Source organism: Scyliorhinus torazame, chromosome 4 (genome assembly GCF_047496885.1).
Source record: "Scyliorhinus torazame isolate Kashiwa2021f chromosome 4, sScyTor2.1, whole genome shotgun sequence".
NCBI classification, from domain to species: Eukaryota; Metazoa; Chordata; class Chondrichthyes; order Carcharhiniformes; family Scyliorhinidae; genus Scyliorhinus; species Scyliorhinus torazame.
The window spans coordinates 232,805,071-232,826,134 of record NC_092710.1 but is presented as its reverse complement, the minus strand read 5'-3'; the positions used below and the strand labels follow the sequence as shown (position 1 = coordinate 232,826,134).

The following is a 21,064-nucleotide window of genomic DNA, read 5'->3' as shown; positions in this document are numbered from 1 at the left end:
AATTCTACTCCGTGTTCTTTGAAATGCCAGTCTGACTCCTCAACCCCAAAAAGTGAAAGAGGTTTTAATTGCAATTTTGATTAAATCTTCACTTTCATCATATAATTAGTCAGTATAGGGTAGTTATTTTGGCCCAGATTTCAGTCGAACAGAACCTCTGTTAGTTCAATTCATTCTTGTACATTTTGGGATTTGAAAGGTTTTTGCCGAAAACATTGCTGGAAGTGCACACTGGTCATGGTGCAGCAAGAAGGAGAGAATCTCTAGGACCTTGGTTCACAGAGGGCAAACAATATGGGCTGGATTCTCTGTTCCTGAGTCTGTGTTGACGCCAATGGAGGAACCGGGGAGTTCCACATCAGAAAAATCAGCGCCAAATCCGCACTGATTCCGCTACAGTGAGAGGCTAGCACCCGCACTGCGTGGAACACCACCGGAACACACAAAAAACAGTGCGGGAATCGCTGAGACCGGGATGGACACTCGCAGGGCTGACAAGCTGCAGCCACGCTTAAACAATACAAACCCCACACACACACTGACCGGGGCCAAAAACATGGGGCAGATTGTGCTGGAGCGCCCATACATCTGATTGGTGGGCTGGGGCCAGATGGCACCCAGAGGGGTGCCCCAGGGGGTCACCCATAAGCCCCAGCCACTGGGTTTATAGCAGGCTGTCAGCGGCAAGCGCAGCCTTATGGCTGCCCTGCCGGCTGCGGTAATGGTGTTGCATACCCGTCCACCCTGACCCTAAAGCCCATCTCCTGGCCACCCCTCACTACTCCCCCCACTCCCTCGGCCCTGCCAGAAGACCCCAGCCAGCGGCACGGCTGTTGGCAAAGTATTGCGGTGCTGGACACTGTCCTTCTGCCCTCTTTTTCTCTCTCTAAGCAGCCACCATGCCAGGTGCATGATTGTTGAGAGCACACGTGGACTGTGCCATCGGGAACTCGGCCCATCGGAGATGGAGCATCGCAGCTGGGCCCACTAATGATATGCAAATGGGGCTTCAGCAACGCGCGGCCAGCGCCGCAATTACGCCGTTTTCGAGGAGGTGGAGCATCGCGATTTGGTGTCAAACCAGTGCCTGCTGTGATTTTGGCTTCCTGAGCAATTCTCCGCCCGATCGCACATCCCGATTTCAGCATCGGCCAATAGAGAATCCCGCCCTATATCTTCCTAACCAATGCAATTAGAGGATTTAGAAACAAACAGAGGAAGGACTGAGAAAGGGGGTGAATTAGAGAAGGCAAGTTCAATGTCAAATCAGATATAGAAACAAAAAGAAAGATTGGATTATTAAGGGAGAGAGAAAAATGAGAAAGGGAAAGTAAGAAAAATAATTAACATTTTTAAAATCACCAACAACATTTCACAGCCTTGACGATTGAAACTTCAAAAGTTTAATTGTTTACTTTCTGGGTAAGAGACATTTGACTGACGTCATTAACAATTAGCATACTATTAATAGGGTAATTATGCTGTTAATTGCTCAACTTTAAACTTTTCAAATAAAGTTTAATGGTCAATTAAAGTGAAAATACAGTAACCTTTTGAAACACAGGGGAGGTTAAGTGCAAGATGCTGATTTGTAAAGCTAATAGTGGTGATTTGCAATTCACAGAGTATCTCTTCCTCACTACAAACTGTCAGTTTAGTTTTGAATTAGTAACAGTGTGCATTGTTCATTGTTGTTTCTTTAATAAAATCTGGGTCAAAATTATATCTTAAAATTAAAGTAAAATAAACTTTTAATATCAGAATATACTCATATATTCTGCCAATGTTTTTCTTTGTATAATTTTTGGCATGCTGCTTTTCATACTCTTACCTTCCATTCAGATTATTTATGTTGCCCGGAATCCTAAGGATGTACTGGTCTCTTCCTATTATTTCCATCAGCATCTTGCCCTTTATGAATCACCAAAGGATTTTCCAGACTTCCTAGAAAAATTCCTTGATGGTAGAGGTAAATATCAAGGTTATAATTTCATAAACGTTATGTAAATGGAATGTCTGTTTGATCCTCAGTTGTCATCCTTCTGTATCATATTGTCCTTTATTTTTATATATGTGTAATAATGAGTGCGATCTGGCCGCGTCCCGCTCGAACAAAAGGCATCTTCCGGGATTTACCCTGCTCGCCAAGCGTTGGATCTCGTGAGATGTCGGGATCAGTATTTGGCAAATCTGCATATTAGGGTGAGTAGCTTGTCTCACTCTAATATGCAGCTCACCTGATCTACCCAAGGCATTGGGATCTAACCCCTTCGCCCTGAAAACCTTAGGCGAGCACCGTTCTATACTGATCCCCACAAATGGGGGTCAGGTGGAAGACACTTGGGGGACCCTCTCAAGGCCCCTGGATGTTTGGCCTCCAGGCAGAGTGGCAGCCTGACACTGCTGGTGCCACCTTGGTACTGGCACCCTGGCAGTGCCACCTGGGTGCTGGCACTGGCAGGGTACCAGATGAATATAAAAGCAAATGAAAGATGAGTCATAGCCACAGAAACGCAGGGAAACGGGGTGCTAATAGCGACAGAAACCAAGGGGAAAGAGTGCTAATGGCAGTCTCCAGAGAGAACGGGCAGCACGGTAGCATTGTGGATAGCACAATTGCTTCACAGCTCCAGGGTCCCAGGTTCGATTCCGGCTTGGGTCACTGTGTGGAGTCTGCACGTCCTCCCTGTGTGTGCGTGGGTTTCCTCCGGGTGCTCCGGTTTCCTCCCACAGTCCAAAGATGTACGGGTTAGGTGGATTGGCCGTGATAAATTGCCCTTAGTGTCCAAAATTGCCCTTAGTGTTGGGTGGGGTTGCTGGGTTGTGGGGATAGGGTGGAGGTGTTGACCTTGGGTGGGGTGCTCTTTCCAAGGGCCGGTGCAGACTCCATGGGCTGAATGGCCTCCTTCTGCACTGTAAATTCTATGATCATCTATGAAAGAACAAAAGGTGTGAAAGGCTAAACAGCAGAGAAACTAACATCAGAGGGTAAACTGTGACAGACATGGATGTGGGGGAGGAGAAGGGGGAAGCAAAGGGGAGAAAGGGTATGGAAAGGTGGATAAGATGGGGGGGGGGGGGGTAAATATATATAAAGAAAGACAGGAAAGAAAGAAATGGTAAAAGACAGTTAAAATGAAATGATGTAAAGAAATAGATTGAGGTGGGATTGAACTGATCATCAGAAGTACCAGTCTGATATTCCGCCTTTGCCAGGGATCAGGGATGGGGGTGCCCTGGCCCTGTGAGGTGGGGTCCCCGAGGAACCGCTTATAGGTGGGTTGGGGCTTTGGGGAGTTTATGGGTTGTACCTGGGGGGTCAAGAAATTTGGGTGCCATTTAAAATGTCATCCCGATCTCCTCCTGCACCTGGGTGTTCTGGTGAGCGGATCTCCTCAGTGCAGGAAAGTGGACTAAGTGAGGCCTAGACAGGGCATTCTCTGCTGAGGCCCTGGATTGCAACAGAGTCCCGTTCGATAACATGGTCTTTCTCAGCACTGTAAGCGCTGAGCAACATCGGCAAAACATGCTCGACACTGGACGCTGTTGCGATTTGGTTAGATCGTGCCCAATGTACTGATTGAATCTGACTCTTCAGCAGATATCTTCATCTAAATCTAGAAAATTGTTAATGTTGTCAACCCCTGGAGCATGTATGAGTCCACACAGAAGGATCAATTCTGCAAAGCTCTGGCCTCAGCAAAAACTTTGCTAGTGGCAAGAGATGGATGTCAAATCACATGGGTAGATTCATGTATTGGAAGTGGAACATGCTATATTGTGCAACAAATGATTTGGGATCTTTGCCAGAAGCTGAGCTTCCATCCTTGATAACTTGTCACACCAATGAAATTGAATTCGTCAACCCCATCTTCCCCCTGGCCCTCCACTCCAGGCGTGTGCTGAGAGGAAAGGGTGAGGGCATAAATTCGAAGGAAAGGTAGGAGGCAGAGTGCTTGTCACCTTCCTGACACCTTAATTAAGGAACAGGAAAGATCAAAGACGACATTCCCACCCAAAGGCCATATAAGGTCCTTAAGTGGCCAGCTGCCACCACGGGTAAAGGCTGTGCAGTGAAGCAGCCACCTGACTGCTGGGAATGAAGAGCTCCTGGTCCTCTGATTAGCTGGCAGCTCTTGAGGGTAAAGTCTTCACCATTAACGGAATGGAAGACTGATGTCTAGAAATTTCCCCCCCCCCACCTCCTCCCACCCCTCAGCAGCAGCACCACAACCCCCCCCCCCCCCCTGCTCCCAGCCCTGGCAACAGAACGACAACAGCTTGTATTTGTATAGCATTTTTAACAAACTAAAATATTTCAAGGCAATTCACTGAAGTATTACGAAGAAAAATTGAGACAGAGCCAAATAATATTCGGGTACATGGTAAAAGGCTTGGTCAAATTGTAAGTCTTAAGGAGCATCTTAGAAGAGGAAAGGAGATCAGAGAGGTTTAAAGAGGGAGTTCCAGAGCTTAGGGCTTAGGCTAATGAAGGAATGCCCATCAATGATAGTGCAATTAAAATTACAGTGCTCAATATTAATGTTTCAATCTGTCACCATTGAATGCAAGTTGGAAGTGAGAGCAGCTGTTACTAGCTGAGGAGACGTTAGGGCATTATTCTTAAGTTCTTACCTGTGGAGAGAGGAGAAAAAGGGAATCTGTACCTATGTTCTCTGGGTTTTGTGAATAAACCTTTGCTAAAGGAAGACTGGTTTCAGCTTTATCCTGTCATCAGGGAATGTGCATCGGATTGTAACACTCGAGAGGCCAGAATTAGATAAGTGAAGTTATCCCAGAAGGTTGTGGGCTGGAGGTGATAACAGAGAAAGGAAGCGGTGAGGCCATGGAGGATTTGAATACCAGGAGGAGAAATTGAATTCGGCCCTTCAAGCCATTCGTTATGATCATGACCAATAATCACGTTCAATAACCTGATGCGCCTCCCCTCAGCCCCCCCCCCCCCCCACCCCGATCCCTTTAGCCCCAAGATCTATATCTAATTCCTTCTTGAAATCACACAATGTTTTCACCTCAACTACATTTTGTGGTAGTGAATTCCACCGATTCACCATTCTCTGGGTGAAGAAATTTCTACTCACCTCATGTGATAGTCCTGCCATCCCAGGAATCAGCCTGGTAATAAACCTTTGCTGCACTCCCTCCATAGCAAGAACATCCTTCATCAGCGATTTGTTATGTTCTAGGTGTAACATAAGCGGCTTCCTTGTGGTGCACTTGACAAAGGAAGGTTCAGACGTGGAGATAACTTCAACACGTTTATTAAACTATTTACACTTCTATTACTCGGGTTCGACACTACTGCTAATCCTACTATAGCTACCCAGACTGACTAACCAGTTGCTGCAAACCACGTGGTGGGAGTGATATTGAATCAACCCTGTATCTGTACTCACTGACTGTCTCCACTGGAAAGAGGCAGATCATGTGTGTGGTGTCCTTTATACATGGGTTGGTGTAATGCCCTCCTGTGGTTGTGTCACCTCTGTGTGTATCGTGAATGTCCATTGGTCGTGTCCTATCTAACTGATCTATTGGTTGAGTGTGTGTGTGATGTTTCTGGTGCTCCCTCTAGTGTCGAGCTAGCCTACATGTATTTACATTGATGCACATCACCACAGTCAGATCAGGACAGCAAAACTACACACAATATTCCAGGTGTGGCCTCACTCATGCCCTAAACAATTGTAATAAAACGTTACTATTGCTATACTTAAATCCTCTCGCTATGAAGGCCAGCATAACATTTGCCTTCTTTACTGCCTGCTGTACCTGCGTGCTTACTTTCAGCGACTGATGCACGAGGACTGCCTTGCTATTTTTCCTACCAAAGTGGATAACATCACATTTATCAATGTTATACTGCATTTCCCATGCATATGCCCACTCACTCAGCCTGTTGAAATCCCGCTGAAGCATCTCGGTATCCTCCTCACAGTTCACCCTCTCAGCCAACTTTGCATCATCTGCAAATTTGGAATTACTACATTTAGTTCCCTCGTCCAAATCATTAATATATAATGTGAACAGTTCGGGTCCTAGCACAGATCCCTGAGGTACCCCACTAGTTGTTGCCTGCCAAACCAAAAAAGACCAATTTATTCCAACTTTATGCTTCCTGTCTGCTAACAGCTTTCTATCCATCTCAAGAGATTACCCTCAATCCCATGTGCTTTTCCTTTACATAGTAATCTGCTATGTGACATTTTGTCGAAAGCCTTCTGGAAGACTAAATAAACCACGTCCACCGGGTCACTCTGGTCAACTCTACTAGTTACATCTTCAAAGAGTTCCAATAGATTTGTCATTCATGATTTCCCTTTCATGAAATTTGATGCTGACTTTGTCTGATTAGGTCACTATTTTCCAAATGCTGTGCTATGAAACCTTGATAATGGACTCCAGCAAATTCCCTACTACCGACGTTAGGCTCACTGGTCTATAGTTCCCTGTTTTGTGGACTTCCGGTGGAGCCGCTCAGAGCTGCAATTGAGACAGTGGGGCAGAGGCTGGAGAATCAGGGCCTGGCGTTTCAGAAGCTGGAGGAGGCGGTGGGGGAGCAGGAGGAGTGGATGGCCTCATTGGAGATGGGGATGGTTCTGGACAGCCAGAAGAGGCTGAGAGAGAAATTGGAGAACCTGGAGAATCGCTCCAGGAGACAGAACCTGAGGATCGTCGGGATGCCGGAGGGCATCAAGGAAGTGGAGGATGCCATGTATGTGTGAGGATATTGGAAACGTTGATAGGGGAGGGGGCCTTCGACTGGCCCCTCAAAGAGGATCGGGTGCATAGGGTGCTGAGGAGGAGGCCGCAGGTGGGGGAGCCACCAAGGGCGATGGTGGTGCATTGATTCTTGAACAAAGAAAAGATCCTGCAATGGGCGAGGCAGGCCAAGAAGTGTACCTGGGAAGGGAGTGAGCTGCGGGTCGACCAGGACCTTGGTGCAGAGTTGGTGAAGAGGAGAGTGAGTTCAACCATGTAAAGACTGCCCTCTTCAAGAAAGGGGTGAAGTTTAGCATTTTGTACCCTGCCCGCTTGTGGGTGACACATTGGAAACAGGAGTTTTACTTTGATTCACCGAAGGAGGCGATTGACTTTGAGGGCCCATGAACTGGGAGGAGTGTGAAGACACTGAACTTTGGAGAGGAGCTTCTTTGTGTTCATTGTAAAGTGTATGGGGTGGGTAGTTTGGGGTGGGTTTTGACGGGTTGGGGAGTTGCGATGGTGAGTGTGCCTTTTCCTTTTCTTTGTTGGCGGTTGGGAAGAGTGGGGGAGGGGTGGACTAGAGGGGTGAGGGGCATTCAGAGGCCTTGGGCAGGGGCCACCATGCTAGTTGGGTGGGCTAGTTGATGGGAGTGGTGGGGGGTCAGCAGGTGGAAGATGCGGGGCGGGTGGTGAATGGGATTGAGTCTTCATTTGGGGATGGAGAGGTGAGGGGGAAGGGTTGCTGACATTGTTGTGGATGGTGTGGTACAATTGGGAAGGGAGAGATGGGAGTGGACGTCCGAGGGAGGGCCTGGAGGGGTGTGTGATGCGGGCTGGGGTCTGGTCCAAAAAGGGGTTTGGTTGATCGGCAGGGGAGGAATTCAGGGAGCCTGCTGACCAGCGTGGAATGCGAGAGGGCTAAATGGGTGGGTTAAATGGTCGCATGTGTTCCCGCATTTGTGGAGTCTGAAGGCAGATGTGGTGTTTTTACAGGGGATCAGACAAGGCTGAGGAAGGGATGGGTGGGGGAGGTGTTCCACTCGGGGCTGGATATGAAGATGAGGGGTGTGGTGGTGTGATTCACAAGAGAGTAGCGTTTGAGGTGGGGGAGCATTGTGGCCAACTTGGTGGACAGATATGTGGGAAGTTGGAGGTGATACTGGTGGTCCTGGTAAACGTTTATGCTCCGAATTGGGACAATATAGATTTTATGAGGCGTGTGTTGGGGAAGATACTGGACATGGACAATCATCGGTTGATTATGGGGGATGACTTCAACACGACCCTGTACCCGGATCTGGATCGGTCGAGTTCGAAGTCATCAGAGGTGTCAGCAGTGGCTAGGGTGCCATGGGGTTCATAGGGCACATGGAGGGGGCAGACCCGTAGAGGTTTGGGAGGCTAAGGGCGAAGGAGTTTTCATACTTCTCCCAAGTGCACCGGTTGTATTCCGGGATTGACTTCTTCATGGTGGCCGACTCCACACAGACAGTGACCCAAGCGGGAATCGAACCTGGGACCCTGGAGCTGTGAAGCAACTGTGCTACCCACTGTGCTACCATGCTGCCTTGCTACCGTGCTGCCCTTGTTAAATGCCTTGAATGACAATGTTCAAAAATATAGTTCCCTGTTTTCTCTCTACCTCCCTTTTTGAATAGCGGGGTTATATTAGCCAGCCTCCAATCTGTAGGAACCATTCCAGAGTCCAAAGAAGTTTGGAAAATGAATGCCAATGGATCTACTATTTCTAGAGTCACTTCCTTAAGTACACTGGGATGAAGATTATCAGGCCCTGGAGATTTATTCACCTTCAATCACATTAATTTCCCAAAACTATTTCTCTACTAATACTAAGTTTCTTCAGCTCCTCACCAAAACTTGTGTTACTCAGATCTTCCGGTACATTATTCATGTCTTCCTTTGTGAAGACAGAAATTTTACTTCTTTTTACTGTAGAAAATAAAGTTTGTTATTGTTGGAATGAAAGGTTCAATGTGCATCTTTGAAATATAGGATTGTTTTAACCCACACAGATCTCACGCGATAGGGATGATCCTTTTCCCCGTGTAGTTTGCAGAATACGAGCTCCCCCGATAACGGGATGGGGAAACAGGTCATGTTCTTTTGTATAAATAGAGTCAGCCTGTCAGGCACTGACTAGAGAAGACCCAGTAGGGAACTACTGGAACTGCAATTGTTAACGTGTTAAATAAAATAGGTTTTGTATTCTCTACAACTTGGTGTGGACTCTTTCCGTTGCTCCTTACTAAAAGGATTTTGCGGATGCATTTGGTTGTTATGCTGTAAGAAATAAATGAAGATGGGTAGAATTTTAAAGTGCCTTTTTTCTTGTGCATGAGCATGTTAATACTTTCAGAAAGTTGCAGGATTGGAAGGCCAATCTTTTGAGTTTTATTCCAGAAAAGTATCTTTTCTGAACTGAACTATTTCAGAATGTTTTGTGTTGTTTCCAATAATGCAAGGCCACACCAGTGTTCATACTCAGTATGAAACTTAAAAAGTGCAATAGTGCAGATTATCGCATAATATATTTTCTATAAAACAAAGTGAGAACTTGTATCCCAGTTTACGAATAAAATTTGATCACCTTAAATTGCTCAAAATGCTATAGGTTGTTATAAATGTATTTGTTCAATTATCCTTAAAATTTGAGTCAGCTGAAATGAAATATAACCATCAGTATTTGTTTTTCTTTCAACAGTGGAGTTCAGCTGCTGGTTTGACCACATCAGGGAGTGGTATACTCATAAGGATGAATTCAACTTTTTATTCATAACCTATGAGGAGATGAAGAAAGTAATAATATTTTACAAATATTGTATTTTTGTACATGTAGAGGACCAGGAGTAGTCCACATAGCCCCTTGTTCTGCTATTCAGCAAGATAATGGCTGATCTGCAAACTAACTCCACATACTCATCTTTGCACAATATCTCAGACATTTGATTACAAAACTGGATCAATCTCAGATTTAAAATAAACAATTGACCCCCGCACCAACTCTCAAGTGACAGAAGTGTTCCAAACTTCCATCATCCTTTGCACTTTAAAATGTTTCCAACTTTATTTCAAAAAAATCTCTTTGTTGCTTTCAAATCTTCCCCATGTCCTCCTCCCCCCTATTTATGTAATTTCCTCTACTCTTACAACCCTCCAAGAAATCTGATTTATTTTAATTCTGATCTGTTGATTCTTTGTTGGTAATTGCTCTACCATTAGTGGCTACGCTTTTAGCAACCTGGCCCCTTGCTGTAGAATTGCCTCCCTAAACCCCTCCATCTCTCTTTCTCTCTTTCCTCCTTTAAAACATTCCTTAAAGCCAACTGCTTTGACCTAGCTTTCATCCAACTGCCCTTAGATTGCCTTACATGGCTCAAGTTTTGTTTTATAATGCAAAACCTTGGGATATTTTCATACATTAAAGGTGCTATATAGTTTGGTGGGGAGAGTGAAATCTGATTGGTGGGGAGAGTGAAAGCTGATCTGGCAAGGTGGGATGGTCTCCCTCTGTCACTGGCGGGTAGGGTACAGGTGGTTAAAATGAACGTGTTGCTGTGATTTCTGTTTATTTTCCAATGCCTGCCGATTTTCCTGCCAAAGGCATTTTTCAGAGAGATTGAAGGAATGATTACCTCGTTCATATGGGGAGGGAAGGTGGCCAGAGTCAGAAAGGTGCTGCTACAGAGGGGAAGGCAGGCAGGGTGTCTGGGTTTTCTGAACCTGATATATTATTACTGGGCGGCAGATGTGGAGAAGGTGTAGAGCTGGGTCAGAGGGGTTGATTCCCAATGGGTCAGAATGGAGGAGAGTTTGTGCAGGAGGTCGGGACTGAAATCACCAGCAACAGCGCCGCTCCCGATGGCTCCGGGGAAATACTCAGGGAATCGGGTATTAATAGTTTCATTGAGAATTTGGAGGCAGTTTCGCCAACACTTCGGGTTGGGGGCAGGGTCAAGTGAAATGCCGATTCAGGGGAACCACAGATTTGAGCCAGGGAAGTGGGATGGAAATTTTCGGAACTGGGAATAGAAGGGGATTAAGACACTAAAAGATTTGTTTCTTGGGGGTCGGTTTGCAGGATTGAAGGAGCTGGAAACATAGTATGGGCTGGAGCAGGGGTAAATGTTTAGATACATGCAGGTTCGAGATATTGCCAGAAAGGAGATACAGAGCTTCCCGGTGGAGCTGGCCTCCACATTGCTGGAGGAGGTGCTGACGACAGGGGGACTGGAGAAGGGGGTAGTGTCGGCAGTTTATGGAGCTATTTTGGAAGAGGAGAAGGCACCACTGGAAGGGATAAAAGCAAAGTGGGAGGAAGAGTTGGAAGAGGATATGGAGGAGGGGTTCTGATGTGAGGTGTTCTGGAGAGTGAACGCCTCTGCCTCGTGCGAGAGGTTGGGGCTGATACGAGCTGAGGTGGGAAAAAAGCACACCTCACAAGGGTGAGGATGAGCTGATTCTTTGAAGGGGTAGAAGATGTGTGAACGTTGCTGGTGGGGGGGGGGGGGGGGGGGGGGGGGATGCAAATCACGTTCATATGTTTTGGCCCTGTCCAAAGCTGGAGGATTACTGGAAGGAGGTTTTTAGGATAATCTCTAAAGTGGTGCACGTGAAACTGCATCTGAGCCCTCGGGAGACCATATTCGGGGTGTCGGACCAGCCGGGGTTGGAAACGGGTGCGGAGGCAGATGATGTAGCCTTCGCCTCGTTGATTGCCCGAAGGCGGATCCTGATGGGATGGAGAGCAACCAAGACCCCCCTGTGCCCTGGCGTGGCGGGGGGACTTGTTAGAATTCTTGACTCTTGAGAAAGTTAAGTTTGAACTGAGGGGAAGGATGGAGAGGTTCTACAATTCAAGGGCATTATTCATTATGCACTTTGAAGAACTGGATAACATCGAACATTAGTTTGGGTGGGTGGGAGGGTTGGGGGGAGGGGGGCGGTGTGTGTTGATGGTGACTATGGGTGATTCCTGATTCCTTTTTGTCATTTGTTTATGTGAACATGCGGGCTAATGTTTGGGGTTTGGTGGGAGGATGGGATCGTTGTTACTGATATGGTGATTGACATATTTGTTACTGATTATTGTTTATTGTTGGTGGGTGTAAATTTGGAAGAAAATGTGAAAAAGGAAGAGAGTAAAAATATTTTTTAAGAAAAGGTGCTATATAGTAATGGTAGTAATAATAATAGTGGTCTGGCTCTAAATACTGACTATGTTCCCTAGCCTTAGATTCCCCGACTAACAGAAAGAGTTCCCTGTGTTGATCCTTTCACTTCACCTTAATATCTTGAAAACTTTGATCAAATCAAGCCTTAGTCTTCTAAATTCCAGGGAATACAATTCTGTTTGGGTCTTGTCTTCCTGTGATTTAAACCAGGGGCGTCATTCTCCGACCCCCCGCCGGGTCGGAGAATGGCCGTTGGCCGCCGTGAATCCCGCCCCCCGCCCCCGCCGAAGTCTCCGGTACCGGAGATTGGGCGGGGGGCGGGAATCGGGCCGCGCCGGTTGGCGGGACCCCCCGCTCAATTCTCCGGCCCAGATGGGCCGAAGTCCTGCCCAGAAATTGCCTGTCCCGCCGGCGTAAATCAAAGCTGGTATTTACCGGCGGGACCAGGCAGCGTGGGCGGGCTCCGGGGTCCTGGGGGGGGGCGCGGGGCGATCTGACCCCGGGGGTGCCCCCACGGTGGCCTGGCCCCCGATCGGGGCCCACCGATCCGCGGGCGGGCCTGTGCCGTGGGGGCACACTTTCCCTTCCGCCTCCGCCACGGCCTCCACCATGGCGGAGGCGGAAGAGACTCTCCCCATTGCGCATGCGCGGGAAACTGTCGGCGGCAGCTGACGCTCCTGCGCATGCGCCGCATTTCCGCGCCAGCTGGCGGGGCAACAAACGCCATTTCCGCCAGCTGGCTGGGCAACAAATGCCATTTCCACCAGCTGGCGGGGCGGAAATCCCTCCGGCGACGGCCTAGCCCCTCAATGTTGGGGCTCGGCCCCCAAAGATGCGGAGCATTCCGCACCTTTGGGGCGGCGCGATGCCCGTCTGATTGGCGCCGTTTTTGGCGCCAGTCGGCGGACATCGCGCCGTTGGGGGAGAATTTCGCCCCAGGTTTTATTCCAGTAAATTTATAATGAACTCCCTGCAAAGCCAATGTAAAATTTCCCAATTTGTGGTTCCCAGAACTGGAACACTACTCCAGATGCAGTCCAAACTAGGGCTCTGTATGGCTGCAGCATTGAATCTACCCCATTTTTTCTAATCCCCTCAATATAAAGACTGGCGTTGTGTTAGTCAATTTGATTTTTTTTCTGTGCCCATTTGTGATATAGATCCCCAAATCTCCATGGACAGCACAGTTTTGAGCTTGTCGCCATTTGGAAAGTACTCTCATCTATCTTTTTTAGACATCTGTGAATAGATGAGGAATTGCTCGTGTAGCCTATTTGCTTATGCAAAACTCAGTACAAGAAAGTTTAATTTGAAGTGAAACATATTACATATGGCCATTATATGGGGCAGTTAATATAGTTATGTTTTGAGAGGATGACTAGCATGGTAGATGGGAGAGTCAATTGATACTGGCTCTAAGGACTTTCAGGAGACATTTAATAAGGTTCCACACATGAGGTTAGCAATAATAAAAGCACATAAAATTGGAGGTAACCTTTTGACATGGTTGGTGATTGGTTGAGATGTAGAAGTAAAAGGGATGGCCAAGTGGGAAATGACAAATTGTGTTCCCCAGTATTCTGTATTCTGAGCTATTCAGCATACGTATTAATGGCTTGGTTAGTGGAATAGAGTTTGATACCCAAGTTCAGACTGAATGAGAACACTTAACAAAATGGGAGTTCAATATGCATAAGTGTGAGGTTAACCACTTCACACTGGAGAGATAAATCCGAGTATTTTCTCAAAGGTGACAGACGAGGAACAAAAGGAGCAAGGTGCCCATGTACACAAATCACCAAAAACTCATGTATATGTACAAATCTGTTCAAAATGTCCAGTGAAATACTGACTCCTATTTCAAGGAGATTGGTGAGACTGCATGTGAAGCATTGCATCCAGCCGTGTGCACCAAGCCTCAAGATGCACTGTCATTGGAAGTGGCAGAATCCAATCAAGGGCAATCACACATAGATGAGATTCCATGAGATCCAACATTGATGCCAGATTACATCTATAGTATGCCATGCAATAGGAAGGTGATGATCAGAATTTAAAAGCTTGTTGATAAATCAACTTATTGTATTTGCCTATTTGCAGTGTCTGAACTATGTGGAATAGCAGGGCACTTTCTGTAACTGAATCTTTTGACAAGTAATAGCCTCAGTGTATTAACATAATAATTTGAGTTACTTTAGACATGGTTTCCGAGACTAAAATCTTGAAGAGGGGAATGAACAAATGATTTTATTACAGTTTTATTCCTAAATAAAAGATTTGCATTTATATAGCACCTTTCATTACCTCAAAATGCCCCAGAATATTTTAGTCAATGAAGTAACTTCTGAATTTCAGTCACATCTGTCCTGTAAGAACAAGATGAAAGAAGAATTGTTCTGGTTTCTGTACAGACAGTTTCATGAATTCATACTTCCAACACAAAGACATATTGGCTGCAAGCTGGTATTGGAAATTAATGAACTAAGACAAGATTGAGGGACATCAGGTATGTGATCCTGCCAGTTGCAGGTCCATGCCAGGAGTACAGACTTGTAAAGAAAAGATCATTTCATTATACTGTGTAGTAAAATCATAAATACTTTGTTTACCACCTTCCCTAGGGCAATTAGCGATGGAAAATTAATGCTAGCTTTGCCAGTGACTATTCCATCCCATCCCATTGAGCAACTTAAAAAAACAAAATGTCATGTATTTATGATGTCGTTGCACATAGCAATCAGAGCAGTTTTTCCTGCAGTGTTATCATTTCCTGCCATTTAGAGAGGAAACAGTTTAAAAACCTGCAGTTAAGCTTTTCTAAATTAGAGCACATATCAATGATTTCATCACCTACCCAATTATTAGCGTTATGAATTATAGAATGATCCAGTAACCAGTAACTAATATGGGAGGTATTTCATTTTCAAGTGTCAAAGAAGCTTTTTCCAATCTTAAGGATGAGTAACTGTTTACCATACTGATGTCCACCAGGATCTTGGAGCATCGATACAAAAAATGTGCAACTTTGTTGGAAAACAGTTGAGTGATGAAAAGCTGGACAGTGTGGTGGAACACTGCAGGTTCGATATTATGAAAAAGAATCCAATGGCCAACTATGAAGGAATTCCCAAAAAATCTGAAGATGGAACATTTCTTCGGAAAGGTAAAGTAGTACAATTTTTTTCGAAAATGAGTAAAATCATAGAATACTTGTCTTATGGGGAGGCAGCGGCATAGTGGTATTGCCGCTGGACTAGAGACCCAGGTAAAGTTCTGGGGATTTGGATTGGATTGGATTTGTTTATTGTCAAGTGTACCGAGGTACAGTGAAAAGTATTTTTCTGGGAGCAGCTCAACAGACCATTAAGTACATGGGAAGAAAAGGGAATAAAAGAAAAAAAGAAAAAGAAAGGATTTGGGTTTGAATCTCACCATGACAGGTGGTGAAATTTGAATTTAATAAAAATCTGGAATTAAAAGTCTAATGTTGATTGTTGTAAAAACCTATCTGGTTCACTAATGTCCTGAAGGAAAGGAAATCTTGTTGTCCTTACCTGGTCAGTCAGGTAACCCATACTCATAACAATGGGGTTGACTCTTTAATGCCCTCAAGGATGGGCAATAAATGATGGCACAGCCAGCGACCCCATTTGGCCTGTCGTGCCCATGCCAACTCTCTGTGAGCTACTCAGCTTGACCCACACTCCGCCCTTTCCCCCCATAGCCATGCAAATAGTTTCTTTTTATCCAATCCCTTTTTTAAATCCATGATTAAATTTGCTTCTACCACAGTGTCAGACAGTGCATTCAAGATTCAAATCGCTCGCTGGTGCCTCCAGTTCTTTTGCCAATCACCTTAAATCTGTGTCCTCTCATTCTCAACCCTTCCACCAATGGGAACAGTTTCTCCCTATCTATTCTGTCCGGATGCCTCATGAATTTGAAACTTTTCTCAGGAAAATAACTTTTACTAATCTGTTCATGTATCTGAAGTCTCTCATTCCCAGAACCATTCCCTTAAGTATTTTCTGCACTCTTTCCAATTCCTTCACATCCTTTCCAAGGTGTATTACCTAGAATTGGACATAGTAATCTAGTCGAGGCTGGACGGCACTAATTTCTGAAAGTTGGTCATAACTCACTTGCTGTGAAATCGTGCTTCTGGTGTTACACTTTTCATTTTGGGAACACTCTTTAGGAATTTAAGCTTCGGGATCAGTATATTAGAACATGCTGATCTCAGTAACCAAGTCCCTGATAAACATTCCTGTTGTACAAAGTTTTGTGGTTGGAGTATTAATTTATAACACCTATATTAATTTATAACATGGAGCAGAGTTTCTGGTCAGACATTTAGCGTTGCATTGGTTTGTCCATAAATTGCCAGGGACTGTCGGTACCGCTCTGTTTTAAAAGAGAGACCAGTGGTTATAGTATGAGTGGTACAACTTTGCATCAAAGTTGACCGACCAGTAATCTCTCCCATCACCTTCCATGAGTGGAAGGATTAGCAGGCTTCTTATCAACCTGTTTGGCCACATGATGAACACTCTTTTTCTGTGACTAACAAGCCCTGTAAGAAATTGAACCCAGAGCTTATGGCTCAGGAACAGGAGCACTACCCATGGAGTTGCCCTATGTCCCGAGTGTTATATCAGGTAACATGAAATTGAACTGCATGAGTATCTGGATAAGAAGTGCTGCTGTGTCTGATGAGGATAAGCAGGATAAGCATAGATGGAAAAGATTAAGTACTGTGTTTATGCGTGACCAGGAATGCAGCTGATCAAAGATGAATCATGTAGAATAAAAAACTAAGATAGCTATGCCGGAGCTTTTCTTAATTTAGCTTTAGGAGTCTTTGCAGAAGATTAAAATAAATTTTGCTCATTTCCTGCTTTAAGTTTTTTTATAAACCCTCAATATTGTGTAACTAAATAAATTCTCATTTTACTTGTTAATGAGGAAGGCATGGGAATTCATATTAAATGGTGGGATACTGAGATATGTAAAGTGACCTTGGAATGTATGTCCGCAGATCCCTGAAGATGCCTGGTTGTTTTCTTTGGAACAGAGGAGGCTGAGGGAAGACATAAATAAGATGTATATCATTTTCGGCGCCTAGATAAAGTGGATAGGAAAGCCCTATCTCCTATCCTTGAGGAGTCTGTAACCGGGAGACAAAGATTTAGAGTAAGGGTTGAGAGGTTTAGAGGGGAATTTATTTTCATCCAGAGCAGTCTGGATCTGGAACTCACTGCCTGAAAGGGTGATGGAGGCAGGAACCCACATAGCATTTAAAAGGTGCTTGGACAAGCACTTGTAATTCAAGTCTACGGGCCTAGAGTTGGGGCTTGTGATTAGGCTGGAGGACAATGGCCGTTTTCCAAGCTGTAAACTTCTGTGATGCGATGCCAAAATTCCTTCCAGGAACTCACTGCTGGCATTACAGAGGAATCCTCTGAAAAAGGGTTACTGTTGTTCTTGGAAATTTCAATTAACGTTTTATGGGGTTCATTGCAATCTCTACAGAGACCAATAATCTTAAAATAAATTAATCCTCAAACAATCCCAAGGACAGTTTTAAAGTCCTTTAAACTCTCCCTCCTCTACATAAGGGGCTGCATTTTATCTGCCATCACCAGATATATTTCTGGTGAGGTGGTGGGACATGTATAACAGGGTGGTGTTGGATACCACCACTCAATGCTCCAGGTTTTCCACTGCGATCACCACCCTAGCAGAGTTGGCCTTGGTGCAAATATTGCCAGCATCATCCTTTGTGCCCCTAGCCTTTGGGACTCCTCCAGTCGGCTATGCACTCTCTGGAGTGTTTCTGACATCCCCTCCTGAATGTCATGACTGTGTCCTGTCATCTGCAACAGCTCTGGGAGAAACTTTTTCAGAGCCTTGGTGTCTGACTGGGAACCAGCTGAGTACTGGGACCCAGCAGACGCCTGACTGCTGTCGCCCTTGGATGTTCCTGCCTCAGCAACTGTGTGGTGCTGACAAGATTGTGCCCAGAAGCCTGTCCACTAATGTCGCCCACCACAGTGTGTGACTCTGCGCTTTCCAAGGGCCGGTGCAGACTCGATGGGCTGAATGGCCTCCATCTGCACTGTAAATGCTATGATAATTCTATGATTCTATGATGTGCGCACCTAGCAATTTGAAGCTGTCAACCATCGCCACCTCGGCACCATTAAAGCAGACTACCAAACCACTACCAAAGATTCCATTTGCCATTTGCAATATTCCATCTGCCATGTTCTTGCTTACTCATTTAGTCTGACTAAATCTCCTTGAAACCGCTTTGCACCTCCTCACAGCTCACATTCCCATAGTTTTGTATCATCAGCAAAGTTGGAAATATTACATTTGGAGACCTAATCATTGATATAGATTCTGAATAGCTTCAGCCCAAGCACTGATCCTTGTGGTACCCCACTGGTCACAGCCTGCCAACCTGTGAGTAATTATTTTATCCCTATTCTCTACTTTCTGTCCATTAACCAATCTTCAATCCATTACAGTGTATTTCCCCCAATCCCATTAACTCCAATTTTCCTGACTAATCTGTGTGAAAATGTATTGAAACATTCTGAAAATCCAAATACACCACTTCCAATGTTTGTCCCATATCTATTCTGTTAGTAGCATCCTCAAAAATCTCTGTGATTTCTCTTTCATAAATTAATCTTGATTCTATCCAAACTTGCCATTATTTTCTAAATGGTATACCAAATTTTCATCATTGGTATACATTCTAGCATTTTCCCTGCTACTGGTGTCAGGTTTGCAGGTCTGTAGTTCCCTGTTTTCTCTCTCCCTCCTTAAATATTAGGGTTATGTTTACTACTATCCAATCTGCAGGCAACATTCCACGGTCTATTGAATTTTGAAAGATGCATCAGTGCCCACTATTTCTACAGCCACCTCTTTCAACACTCTGGGATATAGGTCATCAGATCCAGGGGATTCATCAACTTTCAGTCCTGTTAATTTCTCCAGCAGTACCTTTTTACTGATACTAATTGCTTATAGATCCTCAATCTCATTCGTCCCTTGGCTCCCCAATATTTATGGGAGTGTTTTCTATCTTCCTCCATGAAGAAAACACAAAGTATTTGTTTAATTTCTCTGTCATTTCCTTATTACTTGTTGTAAATTCTTACTATCTGTCTGTAATGGTCCCACATTTGTCTACACTAATCTTTTACTTTTTTTACAAACCTATGGAAGTTACTACAGCCTGTTTTTATGTTCCCTACTAGTTTAATTCATGTTCTATTATCTCTTTCTTTATCAATTTCTTTCTCAGATGAATTTTAAAATTCGCCCAATCCTCAGACTTAACACTTTTTTTCTTTTAGTAACTTTACATCTCTTCCTTTGATCTGATAGTACCCTTCTCTTGTTAGCCATGGTTGGATCACTTAGATTGAGGCCTTAATAAAAGAAAATTACTGCGGATGCTGGAATCTAAAAACAAAGAGAAAATGCTGGAAAATCTCAGCAGGTCTGGCAGTATCTGTAGGGAGAGAAAAGAGCTAACGTTTCCAGTCCAGATGACCCTTTGTCAAAGCCCTTTCCCCTTGTGGCCTTTCCCCATTGAATATTTTCCGGGCCTGACCTAAGCTTTAGAACATCTCTCAGCATGTAGCCTTGACCCTTAGGATGTCTGTATTGTTTGGTCAATGGCAGCTGTTTGAAGTGGAAGACCAGAATTACCAGTTTGGAGCTTAATAGTCTTTTGCAGGGAACGTTTATCAAATACCGTTTGAAAGCCTAGATACAACCATGTCACAGGCCACTCAGGTTACAACATCTTCAAAGAAGTCAAGGGGTAGGAATTGCATTTCATTGCACCTGTTTTACTGGTGTAAAATTGGCAAAACAAGGACCAAAGGATTCTTGGAAAATGTTGGGTAGGGCCATTTCTTCAATTGTCCTTGCCAACCATCTAAAACAAATGTTGTGAGTAAACGAAATGTCACCTATCATTACCTTTATCATAATTGAAATATGACGAGCAGAGTAGGAAATAAAGCTGCTCACCTCAGGTTTCTTCAGTGACCACTACAGCCGAAGAATTAGCCACCCACAAAAAGCAAGTTTTGTTTTGAAAACAAAAATTGTAAATCCCAACGCACCCATCTTCCCGCCCTTCTTCTTTTTATTTGCTTATGGAATGATTATGTTCATCCGGACTTTCATTGTGCTTTTCAGGTATCATTGGAGACTGGAAAAATCACTTCACCGTGGCCCAATCTGAAATGTTTGACAGAATTTTCCACGAAAGAATGAAGAATGTGCCGTTAGAGTTTATCTGGGATAATGAATAATGAATGTGACGTTCTAGAAACAAATGAAAGCAGTTTTTTTGCAGACCATGCATTCATGCGTGTCCAAACAGATTATTTGTGGTGAATTATGCCAAGGGTGAATTTATACATGTTAAATACAGGTGAACATATATACCATTCAATGTATGAAAGTTCCAGGAGGAGCATTAATCATTTGACTACTACTATTAATCATTCGAATCCCATGGATTGGCAAACAAAGATATATTTTTTTTGTTTTATGGTTGGAGAATACATTTATAATTTCTGCATTAAAATTAATGAGGCAGATACTCAAATCTGACGAGATTTGCAACCATATTAAAAAAAAATGTGTAAAATAGAGAATATTATTTCCTAAAAAAAATAGAATTTTGTCATGCATTTCTCGAAGTTCATGCTTGGGAAAATTTATGGATTTATGGAGCATGTATGGTCACAGTGAATTTTTAATCTTAACATCAGAGTTTGGATGTTTTAGTTTCTGTTGGAAGCTCTTTCAGGTAGTTAATGATTGTTTTTTTATTTTTCCATGAAAGGATGTATAAATGTAGATATTCAGCTGTAAGATTTAAACATTGATTACCACAAAACACTAAAGGCATTTACATTCACTGCACAGGAACAAGGCATCAGCCCAGTTATGCACTAGGCTCCTCCCTCTCATCTTCCTGATTGCAACATATTCTCCAATTCCTTTCTCACTCGAGTATTAGCTTTCCCTTAAGTGCATTTATGGTATTTGCCTCAACTATCACATGGTTCTGTCTGCAATCATGGTGTTGACTGCTTACTTTCACT

At 44.3% G+C, this 21,064-nt stretch overlaps 1 protein-coding gene across 6 annotated transcripts in view; it reads left to right on the top strand.

Moving 5' to 3' along the window:
• The window catches only part of LOC140410813 (amine sulfotransferase-like), a 94,335-nt gene extending 73,472 nt beyond the window's left edge, over positions 1-20,863 (top strand). For all 6 annotated transcript variants that reach the window (XM_072499450.1, XM_072499451.1, XM_072499448.1 and 3 more), the window contains 4 exons: positions 1,843-1,969; positions 9,449-9,543; positions 14,910-15,081; positions 20,148-20,863. In XM_072499450.1, coding sequence (XP_072355551.1) covers positions 1,843-1,969; positions 9,449-9,543; positions 14,910-15,081; positions 20,148-20,263 — 510 coding nt within the window. In that variant the 3' untranslated portion in view covers positions 20,264-20,863. The remainder of the gene's footprint in view (positions 1-1,842; positions 1,970-9,448; positions 9,544-14,909; positions 15,082-20,147) is intronic.
• The last annotated feature ends 201 nt before the right edge of the window (positions 20,864-21,064 follow it).